This window comes from Phoenix dactylifera, chromosome 14, assembly GCF_051530095.1.
Source record: "Phoenix dactylifera cultivar Ajwa chromosome 14, Ajwa_hap1_PhDact_Kaust_v1.1, whole genome shotgun sequence".
In the NCBI taxonomy this organism is placed as follows: Eukaryota; Viridiplantae; Streptophyta; class Magnoliopsida; order Arecales; family Arecaceae; genus Phoenix; species Phoenix dactylifera.
In genome coordinates, this window is record NC_143203.1 from 22310443 (window position 1) to 22332848 (window position 22406).

General features: G+C 48.3%; 1 protein-coding gene across 1 annotated transcript; it reads left to right on the plus strand.

The window, feature by feature from the left end:
• The first annotated feature begins 3176 nt into the window (after window positions 1–3176).
• LOC103709935 (stem-specific protein TSJT1-like) lies at window positions 3177–9043 on the plus strand. The gene is made up of 5 exons (XM_039132281.3): window positions 3177–3456; window positions 5860–6100; window positions 6186–6306; window positions 7956–8065; window positions 8763–9043. The coding sequence occupies exons 1-5, from the start codon at window positions 3254–3256 to the stop codon at window positions 8796–8798; spliced, it is 711 nt and encodes a 236-aa protein (XP_038988209.3). The 5' UTR covers window positions 3177–3253; the 3' UTR covers window positions 8799–9043.
• Window positions 9044–22406: the final 13363 nt, after the last annotated feature.

Sequence of the window (22406 nt, forward strand, 5' to 3'; positions counted from 1 at the left end):
ATGCACGAAATATATGCATCCTGCCCCCACTAGGAAAAGATTTTTCGTATTGCAGTACCCAAAGGTCTTAGTTGTAGTAAAAATGCCCTACAAACATGGAGTACATGGGAAAGGTTTATTGATAGATGATTAATGGAACTCTTGACCATCATCCAATACATTGGGAGGTTTTAAATAGAGAACCGAACTTTGAACTACGAATCTCGTAATCTTGTTAAGCTATTAAAGCTTGTCCACATAACCAATTGATTATTCTTTTTCTTTTGTTGAACAAGGAGGTCAGAGATCTCAAGAAAACAACTACATAGAGTGGAAATGGATACAATCTAAAGCGTTATGCTGAATCAAACGAGCGAACTTTGAAGGAAAAAAATGAGCATCCAATAAGATTCAAGTCTGTATGTCTTCCAGCAAGACAGTCTGTACGAAAGTCAGCTTCTTTGAATACATGATGCACCTCGAAATGTTGTAATTGGGATACAATTTGACTTATATCTCGAAGCAAAGGATGAAATGGGTTGACCGCAGAAGCTTCTAATATCAATTTAATAACAATAAAAAAGTCCCCTTGTAGGATGATTTTACTACAATATATATAGTTCATGATTACTTGACATTAATCCTCTCCATGCATCCTGGAGCTCATGAAGAAGAGGAACCGAAGCAGAAATAAAAAAATTCTGAAGTCGGCCAACAAGACTTGACCAGGATGATTTCTAGCCAAAAAACAAGCGCCCAGCCTATACTATATCGAACCAAAGTGGAGTAATTAAGTTCAAAATGGAATTTGCAAAATCATTTCTGTAGCAGAATTGTTAAAAGCTACTATTTATAATTTCGGGGGTCATGGAGGCTCTTCTCAAACCAAGGCGATTCATTAATACCTACTTGACTCCATAAGATCAAATGCCTAGATTGTGCATGGAAAATATTTTCAGTCTGGTTGTAGACAGTGACAATGATCACATTGGTTTACATACGTATTAATGTCTTTACAAAAATATTAAAGAAGGCAACAATTAATCTCTGTATGATCATCATGCGACCTGAGAAGGAAGTTTTCCAATCTTCTCGACAACCATATACACTATTTTCAAAGACCACTAAATGGATTATGTTGGTGATCAAAAACTTATAAATGTGGTAGACGTAGGAAGAAGGGGATATACAATTTTAGAGAGACCATCATGTAGACCGAAGATAAAATTTTCCAAATACCTTGGCAACTCTTTGTGCCATTTTAAAGATTACCATCGGTTTTGTCGGGATCGAAAGATGACAGAATATGGTCGACATGAGAAGAAGGTGACATTTAATCATAGTGAGATTGTCGCATGGACTTAAAAAAAGTTTTCAAATAATCATATATGCTGCTTTCGAAGATCATGGTGGATTGTATAGGCAATCAGAGACTAACAAAATATAGTGAACATGGAAAGAAGGTGCTATTCAATCTTAGCGAGACAACCACTGGACCAAGAAGAAAGTTTTCCAATCCCCTTGGCAATATGTTCACAACTTTAAAAAACCATGGCAATATTCTCCTCTCGAATCAATATGGACATGAAACTTCTCTCCAACCAAATGGCTGGAATGGGAATCATTCATTTTTATTCCTATTCAAGAGTCTAACTCTCCCAACCAAACATGCTCTGAGTACACATACATTTTTCAGACAAAAAACAAAAAAAGACATAGAATGTTGCTCATCATATCATCCTGAAAAATGCAAATAAGCTTTATGTATTTGTGGACAGCAGGGCTAGCATGATAACTATAATTATCTAGAAATATGTACTAACGGTCTAAATTATATTGTACGAGGCCGGTAATAATGATGAAAGTTTTTTTAAAAAATATTTTTGAAATGCAATAAGATGTCAATAGCCAAATTGTTCTTATAATGAAAAAATCATTTCTAATGATGGTCGAGCATATTAATACTGTTATTAGCATCTATTGTATATTAAGCAACAAACTTTAATGCTGACGGATCGTATTAATATCAATATTATTAATACCGGTGTAGCCTCTATTTTAGATAGGGGTGGCAATCGGGTCGGGTCAGGCATAAACAGGTCGGGTCAAATACAGGTCGGGTCAGAAACTATAAATCTGAACCCGACCTGTTTATTAAACGGGTCAGGAATTACAAACCTGAACCTGACCTGTTTATTAAACAGGTAATCCGACCCGACCCGTTTAACCTATTTAATAAACAGGTAACCTGTTTACCCAACCCGACCCGACCTGTTTAACCTGTTTGCCCGACCTGACCCGTTTAACCTGTTTAGACCTGTTTAATCTGTCCAACCCAACCTGTTTAACCTGCCCAACCCGACCTGTTTAGACCTGTTTAACCCGTTTAACCTGTTTAGACCTGTTTAACCTGTCCAACAGTTAAACGGGTTAAACGGTTTAAACGGATTAGACATATAAAACCCGTATCCGACCCAATTAATAAACAGGTTAAACGGGTCAACCTGTTTACGACCCGAACCTGTTTAGGCCAAACCCAAACCTGTTTATGGCGGGTCGAACACGGGTCGGATTGGCGGGTCGGGTCATATTTTGCCACCTCTAATTTTAGAGATATTAGATATGTACAATATAGTTGTATTGAAAGCTGTAATGGAGTTGCCACCAAGGTAGTAGCCTGGTGGTAAGGGGGCGATAATTCCGCCCAAGTTGTCCGGGTTCGAAACGCGCGGGCGTCGATTAAATTAGGGGACCGGATGCCCCACGCCCGGCTGGCTTGTTGGCGGTTATGCTTTCCTTCCACTTGTACCAAGGTGGCGCTGGGGTGACGTACCCACACGTGAGGCGGTGAACCCAGTGGGGTGAGCCCACGGGTCGGGGAAGGCACGCGAAAACCTGCGACCTGTATCGAACATTCCCTGGTGGAAGGGGGGCCCAGTAATGGGGCTGCTACGCGGGTGGGCTGGTCCCTCCCCCTCCCCTCCTATTTTTTGACCAAAAAAAAAGCTGTAATGGAGGGTTTTTGTTTTCTTCTTTTTCTGTGATATTACCCAATCTTGTTTGTCATTTTGGGCAACTTTGAGGTTATCAAAGGGTAGATTTAGATGGATGGATTTGAGAGAGAAATGGGAAAGAGGAGTGGGGCCCAAACACCTCACAAGCTCCGCTATATAAGCCAAAACCCATGTTTCCCTTCCACCTCTACCGTTCTGTGAGCATCGTCTAACCTTCGTGACGTGTTGTTGCGACGTCGATTGTGGCAAGGGAGGCAGCGATGTTGGGTGTGTTCAGCGGCGAGGTGGTGGAGGCGCCGGCGGAGCTGGCGGCGGCGGGGAGCAGGACGCCGTCGCCGAAGACGCGGGCGTCAGAGCTCGTGGCTCGATTCATCGAGAGCTCCGTCCCGGCGGTGTCGATCCAGATCGGCTCCCTCGGCCACCTCGCCTACTCCCGCGCCAACCAGTCTCCCTTTCGCCCCAGGTTACATGCTTCTATTACTCCTATCCCTTCCCTCATCTATTATACTACTGCTTCTTGCTACCTTGTCCTCTTGGTTTCCTTTTCCTTTAAATCGGTCATCTCTCCTTCATCATGGGTGGGTGCTCGTGTGTTTGCTTTCAAAAAAAAAAAAAAAAAAAAAAACGATGCTTAAATGGTGGTGGAAGTCTATAAGCATGCATTTCAGAGACTCCCCCATAATCTTTTTGGTATTCTTTTTAGCTTTTTTTTTTGCCTTTTAAAATATTAATTGTTGGTTTGTTCTAGAATTTTGATATAGTGAGAAGTATGGAGATTTGGATGATTTCTTCGATCCAGGATGATTTGTCTTCAAGGTTTTGTAAAATCATGCATGGTTTTTATTTGTTTTGTTTTCTTTTTCGCAGGAATGGATTTCTTTTTCTTTGTCGATGATTTTTTTTTCCTGTAAGAAGCTTAAATAAGTATGAGTTGAATAAACTTCTTTTTTTTGTTTGTTTAAGAAATAAGAATGTTTTCATCGAATGGTGCAGAAAATGTGTCATTGCTAAAAAAATTAGGGATAACGATATAGAAGTTATAAATATATAAAACTAACTATATTTAATTTTTCTTTTTATTTTTTTAATAATAAAATATTATATTTACGTTACCGTCTGGTTTTGTTGGAGGTGGTTTGGAAGGGCTTCGTGACTTCTGGAAAGCACGCCCACAGGTCGAACAAAGAAAGAATGCGAAAGGGAAACCGGGCTTTGGAAATTTTTTAGTAGCAAGCTATATATGAGACAAGTTATTCGTTCGCATGCGTCCCATTCCTGTGAGGCCAAAAAAGTCAAAAATTTAAATTTAAACTTATTTATTTTTATTTATTTATTAAATAAGTCAAAAATTTAAATTTAAATTTATTTATTTTATTAAATATATAATTAATTTAATTTATAATAAATTAAATCAAGTTAAACGAGTTAAACAATTAAATCTAGGTCGCAATCTAAATCCTAGCTAATAGGTTAGTTGGTCTATAGAAAGAGAAAAAGGATCATAGAATTCTTTTTTTCCTCCCATAGGATTTAGGTTTCGGATTCAAGTGGTATCTTTCGTGAGAAAAAAATGATCGATCTTTTTTTATGACATTAATTATTGGATTACATCTTGCAAAAAATTTTCGAGCTATCCAAACTTCTTTATTCATCCGCATGCATAGATTTCGAAATGATTGTTGATTTGTTGCACGATTCAACAGTGGATTGGTGCACAAAAAGATGCACCCTTCTCTTGTGTGAAAGATATTTGGGTTAATATGGATGATATTCAAATAGCCTATTTAATCCAGGAATATAGTGGAAAATCCAATCTAATATTGCTGAATTTTTCAAATAGACTAAATATACAAATTTTTGTTATTTTTGTAAACAAGCTTTTACCTACGGGACAAGGCCCCAAAGAAGACTACGGAACCTTGCCCCCTCTAAAATTCGAATATATTCTTGATGCACCCCTAGTTTAGGAGATTCATATAGCCTAGTACTACATCAACTTTATTGATTGGAAGGATTCCTGAATTCGACTCTTAGCTGCAATCTAGTAGAAAGGAATGGCTTATTAAAGTCTTCCATGCGACCAATTCCTGTAGCTTGGGCTGTACAAGATTCGTTTTGCAAAGTTTGTGCAACAAATGTGGCATGGGATACTACTTTATCTTAACCAAGTTTAACAAGTTGGCTAGCATCAAAATACTTGTAGTACTCTTAAAGCATTTTATGTTCCAGCTTTAGGTGTTCCTCCAATTACTTAATACGAATAATTCTTGCATCCTTTATATGAAATAAATGACAAGGTGTTTGTCCAAGTATGTAATATGGAATAACTCTTGCGTCATTTGTATGGAATAATTGACGACCCTTCTACCGTTGGCTGTACTCCTGAGGTTGAATCTTAGTGCTCTTATAATACTTAGTTAGGAAAAAAAAAACCTTAGTGTTTTTTGATCAACTATACTATTTGCTGAATTGCATGCATCTCATACAAGATTTACCATCTTAATACCAGATTCTGTACTGGTACCATACTAATATTATCGGTACGTTATGGTACAAATTTTTTTTGGCATATTATATCATATATCAGTATCGAACTGGTATGATATGGTACACCTCATGTTGTCTGATTTCGAACCGGTATGGTCCCATCGCCTATCCATTCATATAATAATTTAGCTTATAGGGGGAGATGGGTGGTGTTCAATGCATGTATTTGCTCAACTAATAATTGAAACGTAGTCCTCAAAGCTTCAAACTAATTTTATACCAACTTCTACACAAAAATTTGAATCTCAACGGATCTCTTCCAAAATATACGACACCTTCCTTCTCTTGGTGTGAACTGGTGGTGGTGATCTTGCTGCAGGTCGTTCGCTGCAAAGGATGATATTTTCTGCCTGTTTGAAGGAGTGCTGGATAATCTTGGCACATTAAGGAAGCACTACGGCCTCTCCAAGAGTGCCGATGAGGTGATCCTCGTCATCGAGGCCTACAAGGCCCTCCGCGACCGGGCACCGTATCCACCGAGCTCCATGCTCGCCCACCTCTCTGGCAACTTTGCCTTCGTGCTCTTCGACGAGTCCATCTCTTCGCTCCTCGTAGCTTCTGTAAGTTATCATCCCAAGTAATCAGCATGCATGCAGCTCCAGTGGTTGATATATGATATGCTGTGTCGTAATTGTAATGTAACAGGATCCAGATGGAAAGGTTCCCCTGTTCTGGGGAATTACTGCAGATGGGTGCGTGGCCTTCGCTGACAATCTGGACTTGCTTAAGGGATCTTGTGGCAAGTCTCTCGCTCCATTCCCTCAAGGTAATTGAATTACTGATCAGAAAGTTCAGCATCTATTGGCTTGCTATGGGATCAAGGCTCTGAGATTATGCAACAACGCACTGAGCTATGATTCAGTGTAAAATGGAGAAACGTGATTGATAGATAATTACCAGAGTTCAGGAACAGAGTATATGCATGATTATATAGTACTAGATGGTGGCTAAGAAGAATTAAACTAGCAGCACAAAGGAAGAGAGTGCTGAGATATCAGGAAAAGATTTTATGGTCTACTCAAAATAACTTTGACTCTAGACATCCGGTTGCCTACAGCCATTTCAAAATCCCAAAATCAAGAAATGATCTATTGAACAATCTTTACCCTCCTATCATTATTAGAAATAAATATCAAGTGAACCTAATTAAAGCTGAATTTGTTGGCTAAATTGAGCGTGTTCAACTTCCAACTTTTATAGTAGTGGTTTACTCCCTATACCCCAAGACCGCTTCTTGACCAGTTGCTGCCGGACACGAGCTACATGGCCTTTCCCACATCCTGCCTTTCATAAATGAATCATTCCGGTTACACCGTCCTCTTGTATCATCCATGATATAATCTAGTATTCTAGTTGCACAGGTCTCTTGTTTCATTCCCCATAACCTTTCTCTCATGTTTGATCTCACTCGATATTGTTTCACATATAGATCAATGATTTAGAAATGAAAATTCCAATATCTGTAGGCAGATAAACATTGTCTTCATTGCCATCAATCATCTTAGATGAATCCCCTTTTTTTACTATGCATATAGACTATCATATTTAGTTAATTTCTCATTTCACAAATGTATTGCAATCATTAAACCTCTTTAGCTGACTTCACCAGTTCGATGATTGTATACTTGTTAACAGCCTAATTATATCAGCAATCACTTCATGCGACTATTTCCATCATCACTGGAGCTTATGTAATATCATGGCCTTCTCAAAGAGTCATGTAGCCGAGTGTTCTATTATAATAATCACATCAGCTTGTGCAATGCATCTTCTGTGAAGGCATTAATTCACAAATAAACTCGCAAAGACTACCTTAATTCATGGTCATGAAGATCTGAGTTAATAGCAGAATGATAGGAGCATCATATGATGTTGCTTTACAATGTATAAAATGGCTCAACTTGAGAATTCTTTTAATAATATCTAGTATGGAATTATCTCTTATTGGCAGACAGAAAAATCCACACCAAGTTACCTGTCCTTTTTCTGCTTGAAATGTTTGCTTTTTTCCTATGATCATGCGAGGCTGTTTAAATCTTTCCTTCAACTGACATGGTAAATCTCTTCCCAACATTGGTAGGTTCACTCAGTAGAGTGCTTGCTCGACTAAATTGTTTTATGCTGCATGAAGTCCAATGAGGTAATTACAAGGTTCAGATCTGCAAGCAAGCAAACCAAAGTTGTGCATATGCATGACTTAATGATTTCAGAACTTTAGTGCTTACCTTAACTTCTAGAATTCACAAGCATGCTTCTATATGGTCTTAATACCTCTGAGATTATTAGAAGTGATTTGTCCTTGATGAACTTCCCATATTCTCCCATGTGTTAGGATAATTTTAATGCCCTTTGAGCAACTGGTCCATACAACTCGTAGTATTCATCTTTACATAGTTGTTTGTGGTTGGACTGCAGGATGTTTCTATTCGAACACTCTGGGAGGGTTGAAAAGCTTTGAGAACCCAAAGAACAAGGTCACTGCTGTTTTAGCAGATGAAGAAGAGATATGCGGTGCCACTTTCATGGTAATTAATATACTTTCTCTTCTATGACAATCTGCAAGTCTACCGTGTTCTAATATTTTGAGAAAACTTTTTTTTTTCAAATATTGACTGTAGATTATGTGAAATATATAATATGAGAACCGAATTACATTAGGTGTGAAATAAAACCACAAATATTAAACTAAATTAAATGACCCTTATGACATCTAGCTTTTTTTTCTTGAGTATCCTGACTTTCTATTGTATCTGAAAGTCACTTAATAGATATCGTTATATAGATCCAAGGGGAATCATGAGTGAGACTAATATCTTACAGTGATAGAACTGAAGGCATATTGATGGGTGAACCCTCCAAGATCAGGTTTGGATCAAACTAAGAATCAGATCATGCACTTATGCTGGTGTTAGCAGGGACTGAAAAGGTGGCCTTCTTTGAGCTTTTTACCAATGAAAGGAGGATCTAAATGGGTTGGATGAAGGGGCCGGGAAGCTTTGAGGTGGCTTTTATGATAACTTTGCAATAGTGAATCATCCATCTCAGTCTGCTTTGCAGCTGGTTCCTTTTCAAGTCCTTTCCAAGAAAAAATACAATCTGCCATCTGATTGCATCACTCATGCTAAGAAAATAATTTATATGTTTTTTTGTGAAATAACTTGTATTATCTTTCATCTTCCTTATAAAGTATAAAAGCCTAATTTTCTGCTATTATATATACAGGTGGAAGGATCTGCAGTCCTCACGGCAACACATTAGAAGCAAGTTGCTCGTGGCGGAGGAGGATCGAATCTGGTTGTGAAGGGATGCACAGGGCATGAAGTTCCCATGTATATAATGTTGGAATGTCATGAGTTTAGCTAGGGTTTTGCTTTGTGCTTTGATTTAGAATAATCTTTTAGGTGCAATTGATCCTCCTCCATAAGTGCATTGTAATCAGACTTTATGTATGTAAATCTAGTTATACTCAAAATAAAATGTTGGAAGTAACTTTTTCCTAGTAACTGAAATTTATTTTTAGCATATCATCTTGAGCACTTATTACAAAAACCATGGCAGAGTTCATCTAAAAAATAAAGAAAATCCCATGTTAGAGTTTCTCTCCTTTTACTTCCAATGCCTAAGGAGGGAACTGAAAAACAAATCTCTCCTTTAAGCCAATTATTCTATGGGAATATACTTGCACTGTCCATGGAAAAAAACAATTGGCTCATTTCAACATAATGGCGCTCACCACCGTCTTCCCCTCCACCTCTCACTCCTCTACCTCAACCTCCACCTCTGATGGAGAATTGGAAGGTGTTGGCATCTTCGACATGGGCTCTCTAAGGTCTCATCTCCCCCTAAGTAAGATCCCAATCTTAAGCTCATGTATCCTAGTTTCATGAATATGTAAACACACATACATATACATTTGTATGCATCTTCAAATATGTTCTTTGTCGGTTGTTTCGATGCAAACTTTTGAAAAATTGTTGCATCAAACTGAAACAATCTCTTCCTACAGCATCTAGTAACTGTATATTGTCACTACTAGCCTAGCATTGGAATCCAGATTTGCCATACCAGTTGGTACCGATGCATACCAACTTTACCAAAATGTACCGACATCAAACTAGCATATGATATAGGGGATGTACTGATACTGTAATAGGATAGCACTGGTATGGGGTGTGATATCGAGACGGCGAATCTTGATTGGAATTTAAGGCATCGGCTCGATGATTAGTTAGCTATTGGTTTGCACAATTGGCTTATGTTTGCTCCATAAGAGATACCAGAGGCAAAGAGGATGAAGTATTTGGAGAGGCTATGTGCCATTCTCCCCTCCCGACTGAGACAACTAGTAGTTCCTATTGCTGGTCATACGTGGGAGTGTAGGGTCCGGAGAGAATATTTATTTTCGGATTTGTACAGAAATCAAATATTAAAAAGCTTTTCTTTTTCTCTTTTCTTTTTTTTTTCATTGTTACAAAATCCAATACTCCCGTTCTTCGTTCACAGCTTCTTAATTATAAGTCGTGTCAGTTAATTAGTTTATTGTGCAAAGATTCTTGACGTAGTTTTTATTGTTCCTGTGAAGCTAGAGCCTAGAGTTGTCCCCGTTCCTTGCTATAATACAAAAATGTAGCTAATAATTTTGGAGTTCCCGCTAGCCAGTAGGGAGACAATATGGCCATAGTTTTATACTTGTGTTTATTTATTTGTTTATCTATTTATTTATTTACTTGTTTGTACTGGGAATCAATGCCGTAGTTACATTGCCTTCAATGTCTTAAAAGTTGGTCCGAGATGTTCCTAGGATATCCTTCGACTTTTTTTCTTTTTACCTTTTTGAACCTATCCATTAGCCCTATTATTACATGAATATATGATTAGTCATTTGGTATGGAATTATCAATAGCCCCTAGAACTTCTAAACTCACACACTTATACCTCTTTATACTGGGACCGTTGCCATTTTGCCAATCACCTTCCCCATGAAATCTGCTCTGATATGTATGTGGAAGTTTGCATTAGATATGCGGAAACTTGCATCTAATAATATGATTAAACATTAAAAAATATTGATTGTAGCAAAATAAATATAAATTGAGTACATTTTGAATATTTTCAATATTGAACTCACTTTGCATTTTAGAAGCACTAAATGTAACTACCTATTTGCTTATAAATAGTGATTGGTGGTGGATCAATTTTTATACATTGAACTCTTGTTCTTCTCCGCATAGTAATCTCATCGTTGCTAGGGTGCCATCTGACCAGGTTGGTAAATTTGTTGAATCTGAATGCTTGTTGTTGCTGGAAATTGGACCCGGGGGCGACCGTCGGCCGGAAGGGGGAGGCTCCGCCGCCTGAGTGGGGAGTGGCAGTTCGCCGGCGGGCGGCGTCTTCCTGGAGACCTGCAAGAAGCCGGTGGCCGGGCTCTCCGGCACCGGCCCTCCGATGCCTAAGTCAGCACAGGGGGAATATGTGGAGAAAAATGGAATGAGCGAGGGAGAGTCAGAGTTCGAGAGAGAGAGAGAGAGAGAGCGGGGGCCCCTCCTTCAGTGGAGAAGTGCTTCTCTTATAGGAGGGAGCCAGTCCACCTGTGATGTAATAGAGTTTGCCGTACGATCAGTCTTTTAATGCTCGATCATGTAAGTCAATGTCATCATCGCAGGAGGTTAGGCCGGAGCCTAAGTCAATCATGGAGTCATGCCGTCATTTATGGGCGCGAGTTTGCCGTGAAAGGCTGGACGTCCGTAGGCGATGGAAGCCATACGCCTTAATTGTTGAGTAAGCTGAGGGCCTGTGAATGCTATGCGTTTTAATTGTTGAGTAACCTGGAAGTCTGCACGACTCGTATACATCGGTTGTTGGAGAAGTCAACACGTAATCTCCCAACTAAGCTGTGGGAGGATGTGGCCTTAGGATATGGTTCGGGCATCCTTGGGTTGGCCAAGTGTTGCTGGGTCGGGCCCCGCCCAGGGGTTCGCTCGGCCGGCTCCTGGTCGGAGGAATGCGCTCGGCCGGCTCCTGGTCGGAGGAATGCGCCCGGTCGGCTCTTGGTCGGAGGAATGCGCTCGGCCGGCTCCTGGTCGCCTAGCCATAGCGGTTTTTCCCTTAACACTACCCCCCGACTTCCGAGCTCGAGCTGCTCGGGAGTTCGAGCGCGGGAAGTAGAAATATGTTTAAGAAAATTTTGAATTATCGCGCGCTTCAAGGCGCTTTAAATAGGCGACGACTTCTCTTCCCGGAAACGTTTTATCAAGGTACCCTTCCGCCTTTCAAGGCGTCCTCGCGTTGTGGACTCATAATGAGACCGCACGACCTGATGAGACGTTTCTGCGTTCGAGACGTCGGTTCGGATTGAGTGCGGCTCTTTAATTTTCAGGCGGACGCGCGTCATGATCTGAACGGGGAGCAGCGCTCTGCTCCGCAAATCTGGTTCGTCGGAAGGGGCTATATATACACACTCGTTTCTCTAAGTCTTTCTTCCTGCTTTCTTCCTGTTTTCCTCCCAGTCCGAAATAATCGTTCTCCGGCGAACTTCCGACAGGTCCTTTGTTTGCTCAGTCTTTCCTCCTCTTCTTTTCCTTCCTAATGGGGTCCGGTCCAAATGATTTTGGGTCCACCATGACTGAGGTCGAGGTCGGGATAGTCGAGGAATGGTTTTTTCCTCGGCGGGGGTTTCGCTTGGAACCCGCCGGACCGGAGGATCGAGTATCGAACCCTCCGGAAGGCCGGATCGGAGTGTATCGTGAGGCACTCTGGGCCGGCCTACGGTTCCCTCTCCACGGATTCTTGAACCAGCTGCTCGCGGAGTACCAGTTGGTCCCGGGGCAGCTCGCTCCGAATGCGTGGAGGACGATCGTCGGATTCCTATCACTGTGCTTGGCGCATGGGATCCTGACATCGGTCAATGTCTTCCGGCGGCTTTTCGTGTTAAAGTCGAACCCGGGAGACGGGGAGTGGCTCTACGTCGCCCTTCGGGCGGGTCGGCCGCTCTTCCACGGTGCTCCCTCGTCCATTCACGACTGGAAGAAAAAGTTTTTCTTTCTGGCCTCTGAGCGGACGTGGGGGTTCGACCCCAGGTGGAGGCCGTGCCGACTCAGGGCCGCTAATAAAATCCCCAGGCTCTCCACGCGCGAGCAAGAAGCCCTCGACTTCATTCGCGGTCTCGGGGACGGAATTCTCCTAAACGGTCTCATAAGCGAGGACGCTTTGGTGAACGTGGGCCTGAGCTCGGCGCGTCCTCATGGTAAGGGCAAGAGTAGAAGCCTTTATTTTTTTGTCTTTTGATACTTCGGATCCCTCAGAGTTTTTTCTCTTTTTTTTTTTTTTTTGCAGACGTCGCGAAGATGGTTACCAAAAGCGAAGTCATGTACGCTCGGTACAGGAAGAGGGCGGCCGAGCTTGGAGGGGAGCCGCTCGAGCCCAAAAAGAAGGTGAAGGTCGCTCCCCAAGTCGACCCTCCCGAGGTCGCCAAGGGGGGATGTTCGAGCTCCGAGCCCGGAGGCTCGGGTGAGGCGACCCTGGCGCTCCCGTGTCCGGCGCCCATCCCCCGGGCTCCTGATCGGGTTCCTGTTCGATCCGAGGGCCCGGGGTCCGAGTCGAAGAGCAGCCAAAGGGCTGCGAGACCAGAGGTGGCGGGTGCGAGCCTTCCCGACCCGGCGGGAGACCAAGAGCGGCGATCTTACGTCGTCGAGTGGACACTGTTCGAGGACGACTCAGCCCTCGAAAACATCGAAACGGCGCGTCAACTTTTCCGCGCCGTACTCCTTCCGGCCGACAGAGCGAGGATTCAGGCCATGAGCCAGAATCAGTTCTTGGACTCGGCCCGCTTCTCCGCTGTTCGGGTAAGTCTAGTATTTTCTTCGCACAACTTTTCCTTCTCTTTTCTCTCTCTTTTTTTTAACTTTTATTTTGTTTGCAGCACCTCCACGAGACCGAGACCTTGATCGCTCTCGTCGCAGACTACCGAGATCGGGCCCGTCGGAACTCGCAGGCACGGGAGGCGGCCGAGAAGAGGGCGGAGGAGGCCGAGAAGAAAGCGGCAGAGCTCGAGCTCCATAAAAAGGAGCTCTTGCTTAGGGTGGGCGCTGCGGAAGACGAGGCCAAGCTCCTGACGATGGTGCTGGACGAGGAGAAGGCTACCCACTCTCTGGCCAGGTCAGAGTTGCGGGGGGCCGAGGCTCGTCTGGCCGAGGCGCGGTCCTTACTCACCACGCGTGAGCAGACAATAAAGGAAGTGGAGCTCAAGATCAAGGAGCTTCAGGCTCAGCTCGGAGCCCAGGAGGAAGAGGCCCAGAGGCGGGCGGTTCAGGTCTTCCGGGAGTCGGAGGAGTTCCGGGAGCTGCTCGAGGAGGAAGCCGCGAATGGCCTCGTTCAGGGGTTCACGGACTTCCGCAACCAACTACGCCGGCTCTGTCCCGACTTTGATCTCGACCAGCTTCAGCCCGGAGCCGGGGTCGAGGGCCTCGAGGGGGAGTCGGCCGAGGCGGCCTCCGAGGTCCCTGGGGGAGAGGCAACGTCTTCAGTCCCCGAGACTGCGCCCGAAGGCGATGAGGTCGGCGAGCCCGAAGCTACCGCCGAGAGGGTCGAGGCCGAGGGCGCTGAGATCGAGCCCGGGGAGATTCCGGCCGAAGACGCCGCGCTCTAACTAATAATAATTTTTTTTTTTGTAACTCGGGGCCGGTCCGCGCTTGTCGCATGGCCGACCCCCAATTTTGTACTTTAGCCTTTGGGCTTTTTCCAATGAATGCGCTTTTTCCCAACCCCCCTTTTTTTTTGACTTCTCAAATGTTCGTTCAAACCACCAAGGCATTTTAGGTCGGACTCGGACTTGCCGAGCTCCTGAGCTTAGATATTCCACGATCGTAGGGCTCGGAGCCTTAGGGAGCGTCTTGCTCTGACCACCGAGCCTCGAGCTCGAGACCGGCCGCGAAACCGAGCTAAGGTTTAAGTAGACGCGTTTGACTTTTGGCTGAGGACCCCGCTACCAATCGAGGTGTTCAAGGATATAAGAATGAACGGAGCATGCATATCGAACAAGGCGAACGCTATTGGGGCGTACCTTTTCGGGGCTATATGCCCCGTGCTGCGAATTGGTCCATGGAGAACGGCTCCGAGCTTAGTCCAAGGCACGGGGTCGTCACTTTCGAGCTTGCACACGGAGCAGCCACTCTAGCACCAGGTTCAGGATGCCTGGATCACTTGAGCCGATGGAGATCGTGCCGAGCACGATGGCCGATGGAGATCATGCTGAGCACGATAGGTAATGGAGATCGAGCCGAGCTCGATGGTCGGTGGAGATCGAGCCGAGCTCGATGGTCGGTGGAGATCGTGCCGAGCTCGGTGGTCGGTGGAGATCGAGCCGAGCTCGATGCCTGATGGAGATCGAGCCGAGCTCGATGGTCGATGGAGATCGTGCCGAGCACGATAGGTAATGGAGATCGAGCCGAGCTCGATGCCTGATGGAGATCGAGCCGAGCTCGATGGTCGATGGAGATCGTGCTGAGCACGATAGGTAATGGAGATCGAGCCGAGCTCGATGCCTGATGGAGATCGAGCCGAGCTCGATAGTCGATGGAGATCGTGCCGAGCACGATAGGTAATGGAGATCGAGCCGAGCTCGATGCCTGATGGAGATCGAGCCGAGCTCGATGCCTGATGGAGATCGAGCCGAGCTCGATGGTCGATGGAGATCGTGCCGAGCACGATAGGTAACGGAGATCGAGCCGAGCTCGATGCCTGATGGAGATCGAGCCGAGCTCGATGGTCGATGGAGATCGTGCCGAGCACGATAGGTAATGGAGATCGAGCCGAGCTCGATGCCAGATGGAGATCGAGCCGAGCTCGATGGTCGATGGAGATCGTGCCGAGCACGATAGGTAATGGAGATCGAGCCGAGCTCGATGCCTGATGGAGATCGAGCCGAGCTTGATGGTCGATGGAGATCGTGCCGAGCACGATAGGTAATGGAGATCGAGCCGAGCTCGATGGCTGATGGAGATTGAGCCGAGCTCGATGCCTGATGGAGATCGAGTCGAGCTCGATGGTCGATGGAGATCGTGCCGAGCACGATAGGTAATGGAGATCGAGCCGAGCTCGATGCCTGATGGAGATCGAGCCGAGCTCGATAGTCGATGGAGATCGTGCCGAGCACGATAGGTAATGGAGATCGAGCCGAGCTCGATGCCTGATGGAGATCGAGCCGAGCTCGATGCCTGATGGAGATCGAGCCGAGCTCGATGCCTGATGGAGATCGAGCCGAGCTCGATACCTGATGGAGATCGTGCAAAATGGAGATATCGGCGTTCCGAGTTTTTGTGGCGGTCCGGCCTCGCTCGGTTCTATTTGCATCCGAGCAGGGTCGTATACACGAACTGGGCCGGGCCATCTGGGAGCATGCAGACACCAGGAGAAATTTATCACAGTTAGATAATTGTAAATAAGTCTCAACTTGACAATCGATGTGGGGGGATCCTTCGGGACATCATTGGTAATACACCCGAAGATTTTCGGAGCTCCAACTCCGAGGGATGGGAGTCCCATCAAGAGATTTTAGCTTGTAAGCTCCGGGTCGCTGGACACGTGCGATCCGGTAGGGTCCTTCCCAGTTCGGGGCCAGCTTCCCCTGCTCGGTCGGTTGGGAGGCCTCCGCCCTTCTGAGGACGAGGTCCCCCTCTTTAAAGGATTTGATCTTGACTCTGGCGTTATAGTACTGCGCCGTCCTTTGCTGGTATTTTGTCATGCGAACTCGGGCGGCCTCTCTTACTTCTTCGACCAAGTCGAGATTATTCCTGAGTTGCAAGGAGCTGGAGCTGGCATCAAAATGCTCTACCCTCGAAGAAGGGAGCCCGACCTCCAGGGGGATGACGGCTTCCGTCCCGTACGTCAGATTGAAGGGAGTTTCGCCGGTGGGCACCCGGAACGTGGTCCGGTAAGCCCAGAGGACGTTGTACAGGTCTTCGACCCATTGTCCTTTGGACCGGTCGAGCCTGGCCTTGAGCCCCTGCAAGATTGTTCGATTTGTTACCTCGGTTTCTCCATTTGTCTGCGGATGCGCGACCGAGGTGAAACGGTGGTCGATGCCGAGTTCGGAGCAGAACTCCCTGAAGCGGGCGTTGTCGAATTGGCGGCCATTATCTGATATGAGGATGCGGGGGAGCCCGAACCTGCAAATGATCGACTTCCAGACGAAGTCCCGCATCTTCTGCTCGGTGATTCGGGCAAGCGGCTCAGCCTCCACCCACTTCGTGAAATAGTCAATGGCGACAACGATAAATTTTCTTTGTCCAGTCGCCAAAGGGAATGGTCCCAGGATGTCAATCCCCCACTGGGCGAATGGCCAGGGGGAACTGATTGAGGTCAGTAGGGCCGAGGGTCGTCGTTGGATGCTGGCGTTCCTCTGGCACCGGTCGCACTTCTAGACGAAGTCCAGGGTGTCCTTCTGGAGTGTAGGCCAGTAATATCCTTGGCGCAGAATCTTGTGCGCTAGTGCTCGTCCCCCCAGATGGCTTCCACAAATTCCTTCGTGGACTTCGCGCATTGCATAATCCGCCTCGGACGGGCGGAGGCACCTGAGGAGGGGGGAGGTGAAGGACCTTCGATAGAGATTACCTTCGTACCATATGTACCGGGTGGCCAAGCGCTTGACTCGGCGAGCTTCTCGTTCGTCGCTAGGGAGGACATCATCTCGCAAGTAGCTGATGAGCTCGTCCGTCCAGCTTGGTTCAGCTTCAATGCAAAGGGTCGACTCAGGCTCCTCCGTGCTGGGTCTTTGGAGATACTCCAAGGCCGCTGCCTTCGGGAGTTCGCTCATGCGGGAAGACGCCAGCTTTGAGAGTTGATCTGCTCTGGAGTTTTCCGTTCTAGCGATGTGTTGGATGTGGAAGGAGTTCAGAGCCGAGGTGAGGTCCCGCACCTTCCGGAAGTATTCTTGCATAGTGGGCTCTCTGGCCTCAAAATCACCCAAGATTTGGTTCACGACCAACTGGGAGTCACTGAAGGCCCTTAGGTCTTTCACACCCAGCTCCCTGGCCAACTTGAGCCCGGCGACAAGTGCTTCGTACTCTGCTACATTGTTGGAGGTGGGAAATTCGAAGCGCAAGGCCTGCTCGGCGATCACTCCATCTGGACTGGTGAGGACGAGGCCTGCTCCGCTACCCCCCGAGTTCGAGGAGCCATCGACATGTAAAGTCCAGATCGGGCTCGAGGTCTGCTCGTCTGGAGCTGGCCTGGCTTCGGGCTCGTCTGGCACTGTGCACTCGACTATGAAGTCGGCGAGCGTTTGCGCCTTAATCGCTGGCCTGGGTCGGTACTCGATGTCGAACTTCCCAAGCTCGATGGCCCACTTTGTGGTCCGACCGGCGCGATCTGATCGCTGCAGGATCTGCTTCACCGGTTGGTCGGTTAGTACGGCTATAGTGTGGGCTTGAAAGTACGGCCGGAGCCTTCGAGCTGAGACGACCAGGGCGTAAGCGGTCTTTTCCAGCTTGGAATATCGGGTCTCAGCACCCCTCAAGACCCGGCTTGTATAATAAACCGGCTTCTGGAGCTTGCTCTCCTCCCGGACCAGGACCGAGCTTACTGCTACAGGAGAAACAGCTAGGTACAAGTAGAGGAGCTCGCCCTGGTGAGGCTTTGTGAGCAAGGGAGGAGAGGCGAGGAGATGTTTGAGCTCCTCAAAGGCTTGCTGACATTGGGCCGACCATAGGAAGTCTTTGGGCTTCTTGAGGGTCACAAAGAACGGGAGGCAGCGCTCGGCCGATCGGAAGACGAATCTTCCGAGGGCTGCGACCCGGCCCGTAAGCCGCTGCACTTCCTTCACCGTCCTCGGTGGCGTCATCTCCTGAAGCGCTCGAATCTTCTCGGGATTGGCCTCGATTCCCCGCTGAGAGATCACGAAGCCAAGGAACTTGCCCGAGGTGACTCCGAACGCGCATTTGGCCGGGTTGAGCTTCATTTGGTACCTCCGGAGTATGGAGAATATTTCGCTGAGGTCGGTCACATGGTCTTGCGCCACTTTGCTTTTTACTAGCATATCATCCACATAAACCTCCATGTTTCGGCCTATCTGATCTTTGAAGATCCGACTGACCAGCCTTTGATAAGTCGCTCCAGCATTTTTTAAGCCGAAGGGCATCACCTTGTAACAGTAAGTGCCCCCATCAGTGATGAAGGCAGTCTTCTCCTCATCCTCTGGTGCCATCCGGATTTGATTGTACCCGGAAAAGGCGTCCATAAATGTCAGCAGCTCGTGCCCCGAGGTGGAGTCCACGAGCCGGTCGATGCTAGGGAGCGGGAAGCTGTCCTTTGGGCAGGCCTTGTTCAGGTCGGTGTAGTCCACGCACATGCGCCATTTTCCGCTAGCCTTTTTGACAAGGACCACGTTGGCGAGCCACTCCGGATAGGATATTTTCCGGATGAAGCCAGCCTTGAGGAGCTTATCAACTTCCTCAGCTACCGCCCGCTGCCGCGCTGGGGCGGTGTTCGCTTCTTCTGTCGCACAGGCTTACAAGGCTTCACCTGGAGTCGGTGGACCGCGACCTCTGGATCTATCCCCGGCATGTCTGCTGGCGACCAAGCAAAGACGTCCGCGTTGTCCTGCAGGAAGTTGATGAGGCGATCCCTCTCGCGAGCGTCAAGGCCGGAGCCGACCTGCACGGTTAGCTCGGAAGAATTTTTTTGGAGGGGAACTTGAATGAGCAGCTCACCAGGCTCCACTCGATTCTTCTGCAGGCCGACCCGCGCCTCTAAGGTTTCGGCCGGGGGTTCATCTTTTGCTGTGGTCGACGCCTCGGCCGGCCGCCTCGCCTCATGGGTCGCCACGTAGCACCGTCTGGCTACCATCTGGTCTCCGCGGACTTCGCCGACTCCATGGCTGGTGGGAAACCGCATGAGTAAGTGGCGGGTTGAGACTATGGCTTGGAGAGCGTCGAGTCCTGGTCGCCCAAGGATGGCATTATAAGCCGAGGGTAGGCGCACCACGAGAAAATTCATCTTCACGGTGCTCTCTCGGGGGGCGAGTCCGACCGTGACCAGGAGGTCGACCTCGCCCTCTACTGGGACTGAGTCCCCAGTGAAGCCGACCAGCGGGGCGTTCATCCTCCGCAGTTGATTTCCCGTCCTTCCCATTCTGGAATAGGCATCGAAATACAAAACGTTCGTCGAACTTCCATTATCAATCAAAACACGTTTTACATCAAATTTGTTCACAACCATGGAGACGACCACAGCATCGTCATGGGGAGCTTCAACTCCCTTCAGGTCCTCATCTGAGAATGAGATGGCCTCCGAGGCGCGTAAGCGCTTGGGGGCAGTTCCTTCTGGAGCTCCTCCAGCCGAGGCCTCGCCTCGGATGGTGTTGATGGTGCCGGCGATGGGCCTGTTGGCATTTGGATCTTCGGGCTGTGGGGGATTCTCCACGAGCCTTCCTGCGGGCCGGTTCTGCACGAACCGGTCGAGCACTCCTCGGCGAATGAGTGCTTCGATCTCGTCCCGGAGCTGGAAGCATTCCTCCGTGTCGTGGCCGTGGTCCCGGTGGAAGCGGCAATACTTACGGGGGTTGCGCCAGGCCCCGGGATCCCGCCTCGGGGGCGGGGGTCGGAAGTAGTCGCAGCCCTCGATCTCCATGAGGATCTCGATCCGGGGAGCGGTAAGGGGAGTGTAATTTTTGTACCTCCCGTTGGGTGTGCGGGGCCGTTGTGGTGGCCTCGGGCGAGGAGGGGATCTCTGCCGAGGCGGTCCTTGCAGCCGGGGTAAGTGCTTCAGGCGAGGGGGGCGCTCGGCTTGGTGCGGGGACGGGCTTCTGGGGCGACCGCGGTCCTCGCGACGCCTTTTCTTAGAGGTCTGCTCGGCCCCGCTCCGCCTAGAAGCGACGGCTTCTTCAGCCTTCGCGTACTTTCGCGCCCGAATCAACATCTCCGTGAAATCAGCGGGGAAATTCTTCTCGATGGAGAAGAGAAATCTGTAAGACCGGGCCCCGGTCTTTAATGCCGACATGGCGATCGACTGGTCGAGCTCCCGGACCTCCCACGTTGCAGCAGTGAAACGGTCCAGGTAGTCCCTAAGAGACTCTCCCTCCTTTTGCTTTATGTCAAGGAGGGAGTCGGAGGTCTGCCGTTGGGGTCGGCTAGCGGCGAAAGTGCTGGCGAACTGCCTGCCGAGCTGTTCGAAGGAGGAGACGGTGCTAGGCTTTAGCCCAGTGAACCAGAGCCGAGCTGCTCCTCGGAGTGTTGCTGGGAAGGCTTTACAGAGCAGGGCCCCCGTGGCTCCCTGCAGGGCCATCAAGGCCCGATACCTTTCCAGGTGGTCAAGAGGGTCGGTCCTGCCACTGTAGGGCTCCACCTGGGGCATCTTGAACTTCGGCGGGACCGGCTCGTCCTCGATTTGCTGGGAGAAGGGGGACCGCGTGCTGAACTCGAAGTCACCATCGCGTCCCATCTTCCTGCCACGGAGCGCCTCAATCTGACGCTCCAGGTTCTCGACCTTCTTGTCAAGCTCATCGCTCGGCGGGATCGCCGCGACGGTGCGCCCTGGCGCAAGTCGTCCTGGGACCGACTCGGCTTCCGACGGTAGTGGCCAGTCTCCAGGGCCCCTTACCGGGTGTTCTCCCCAGGGGGAGACGGGAACATGGTGATCTTGGCCGGGGAGGGGTGGTTCACTCGCAGAGGGCGCCGGTTGAACTGGGGCTGGAGGGGGCGGCATCGTCGGGATGCCCCTGGGCTGCAGGCCTTGGACAACAGCGGCCAAAGCCTGAACCTGCTGTACCAGGGCGTCAAACTGCTCCGGCCGAACTTGGGGAGTCGGATCAGCCGGAGGTGGCGAGTTCTGGACAGAATGTCCGGGGCTAGGTGGAGGACGTCGGGAGGCATTGGAAGCTCCCTTGCTTCTCAGTTTCATGGTCGCAACTCGGTCCCTTCCTCTAGCGCCAACTGTTGCTGGAAATTGGACCCGGGGGCGACCGTCGGCCGGAAGGGGGAGGCTCCGCCGCCTGAGTGGGGAGTGGCAGTTCGCCGGCGGGCGGCGTCTTCCTGGAGACCTGCAAGAAGCCGGTGGCCGGGCTCTCCGGCACCGGCCCTCCGATGCCTAAGTCAGCACAGGGGGAATATGTGGAGAAAAATGGAATGAGCGAGGGAGAGTCAGAGTTCGAGAGAGAGAGAGAGAGAGCGGGGGCCCCTCCTTCAGTGGAGAAGTGCTTCTCTTATAGGAGGGAGCCAGTCCACCTGTGATGTGATAGAGTTTGCCGTACGATCAGTCTTTTAATGCTCGATCATGTAAGTCAATGTCATCATCGCAGGAGGTTAGGCCGGAGCCTAAGTCAATCATGGAGTCATGCCGTCATTTATGGGCGCGTGAGTTTGCCGTGAAAGGCTGGACGTCCGTAGGCGATGAAAGCCATACGCCTTAATTGTTGAGTAAGCTGAGGGCCTGTGAATGCTATGCGTTTTAATTGTTGAGTAACCTGGAAGTCTGCACGACTCGTATACATCGGTTGTTGAAGTCAACACGTAATCTCCCAACTAAGCTGTGGGAGGATGTGGCCTTAGGATATGGTTCGGGCATCCTTGGGTTGGCCAAGTGTTGCTGGGTCGGGCCCCGCCCAGGGGTCCGCTCGGCCGGCTCCTGGTCGGAGGAATGCGCTCGGCCGGCTCCTGGTCGGAGGAATGCGCCCGGTCGGCTCCTGGTCGGAGAAATGCGCTCGGCCGGCTCCTGGTCGCCTAGCCATAGCGGTTTTTCCCTTAACACTTGTAATTTAGTTTAGAATCCTCCAAACTTTGATTTCGACCAGGCTTTCTCCTATCCTAGTTCACTGAAAAAATAAATAAAGAATGAAAGAAATAATGGCATCGTTCTACGCTCGATAGCTCTTCAATG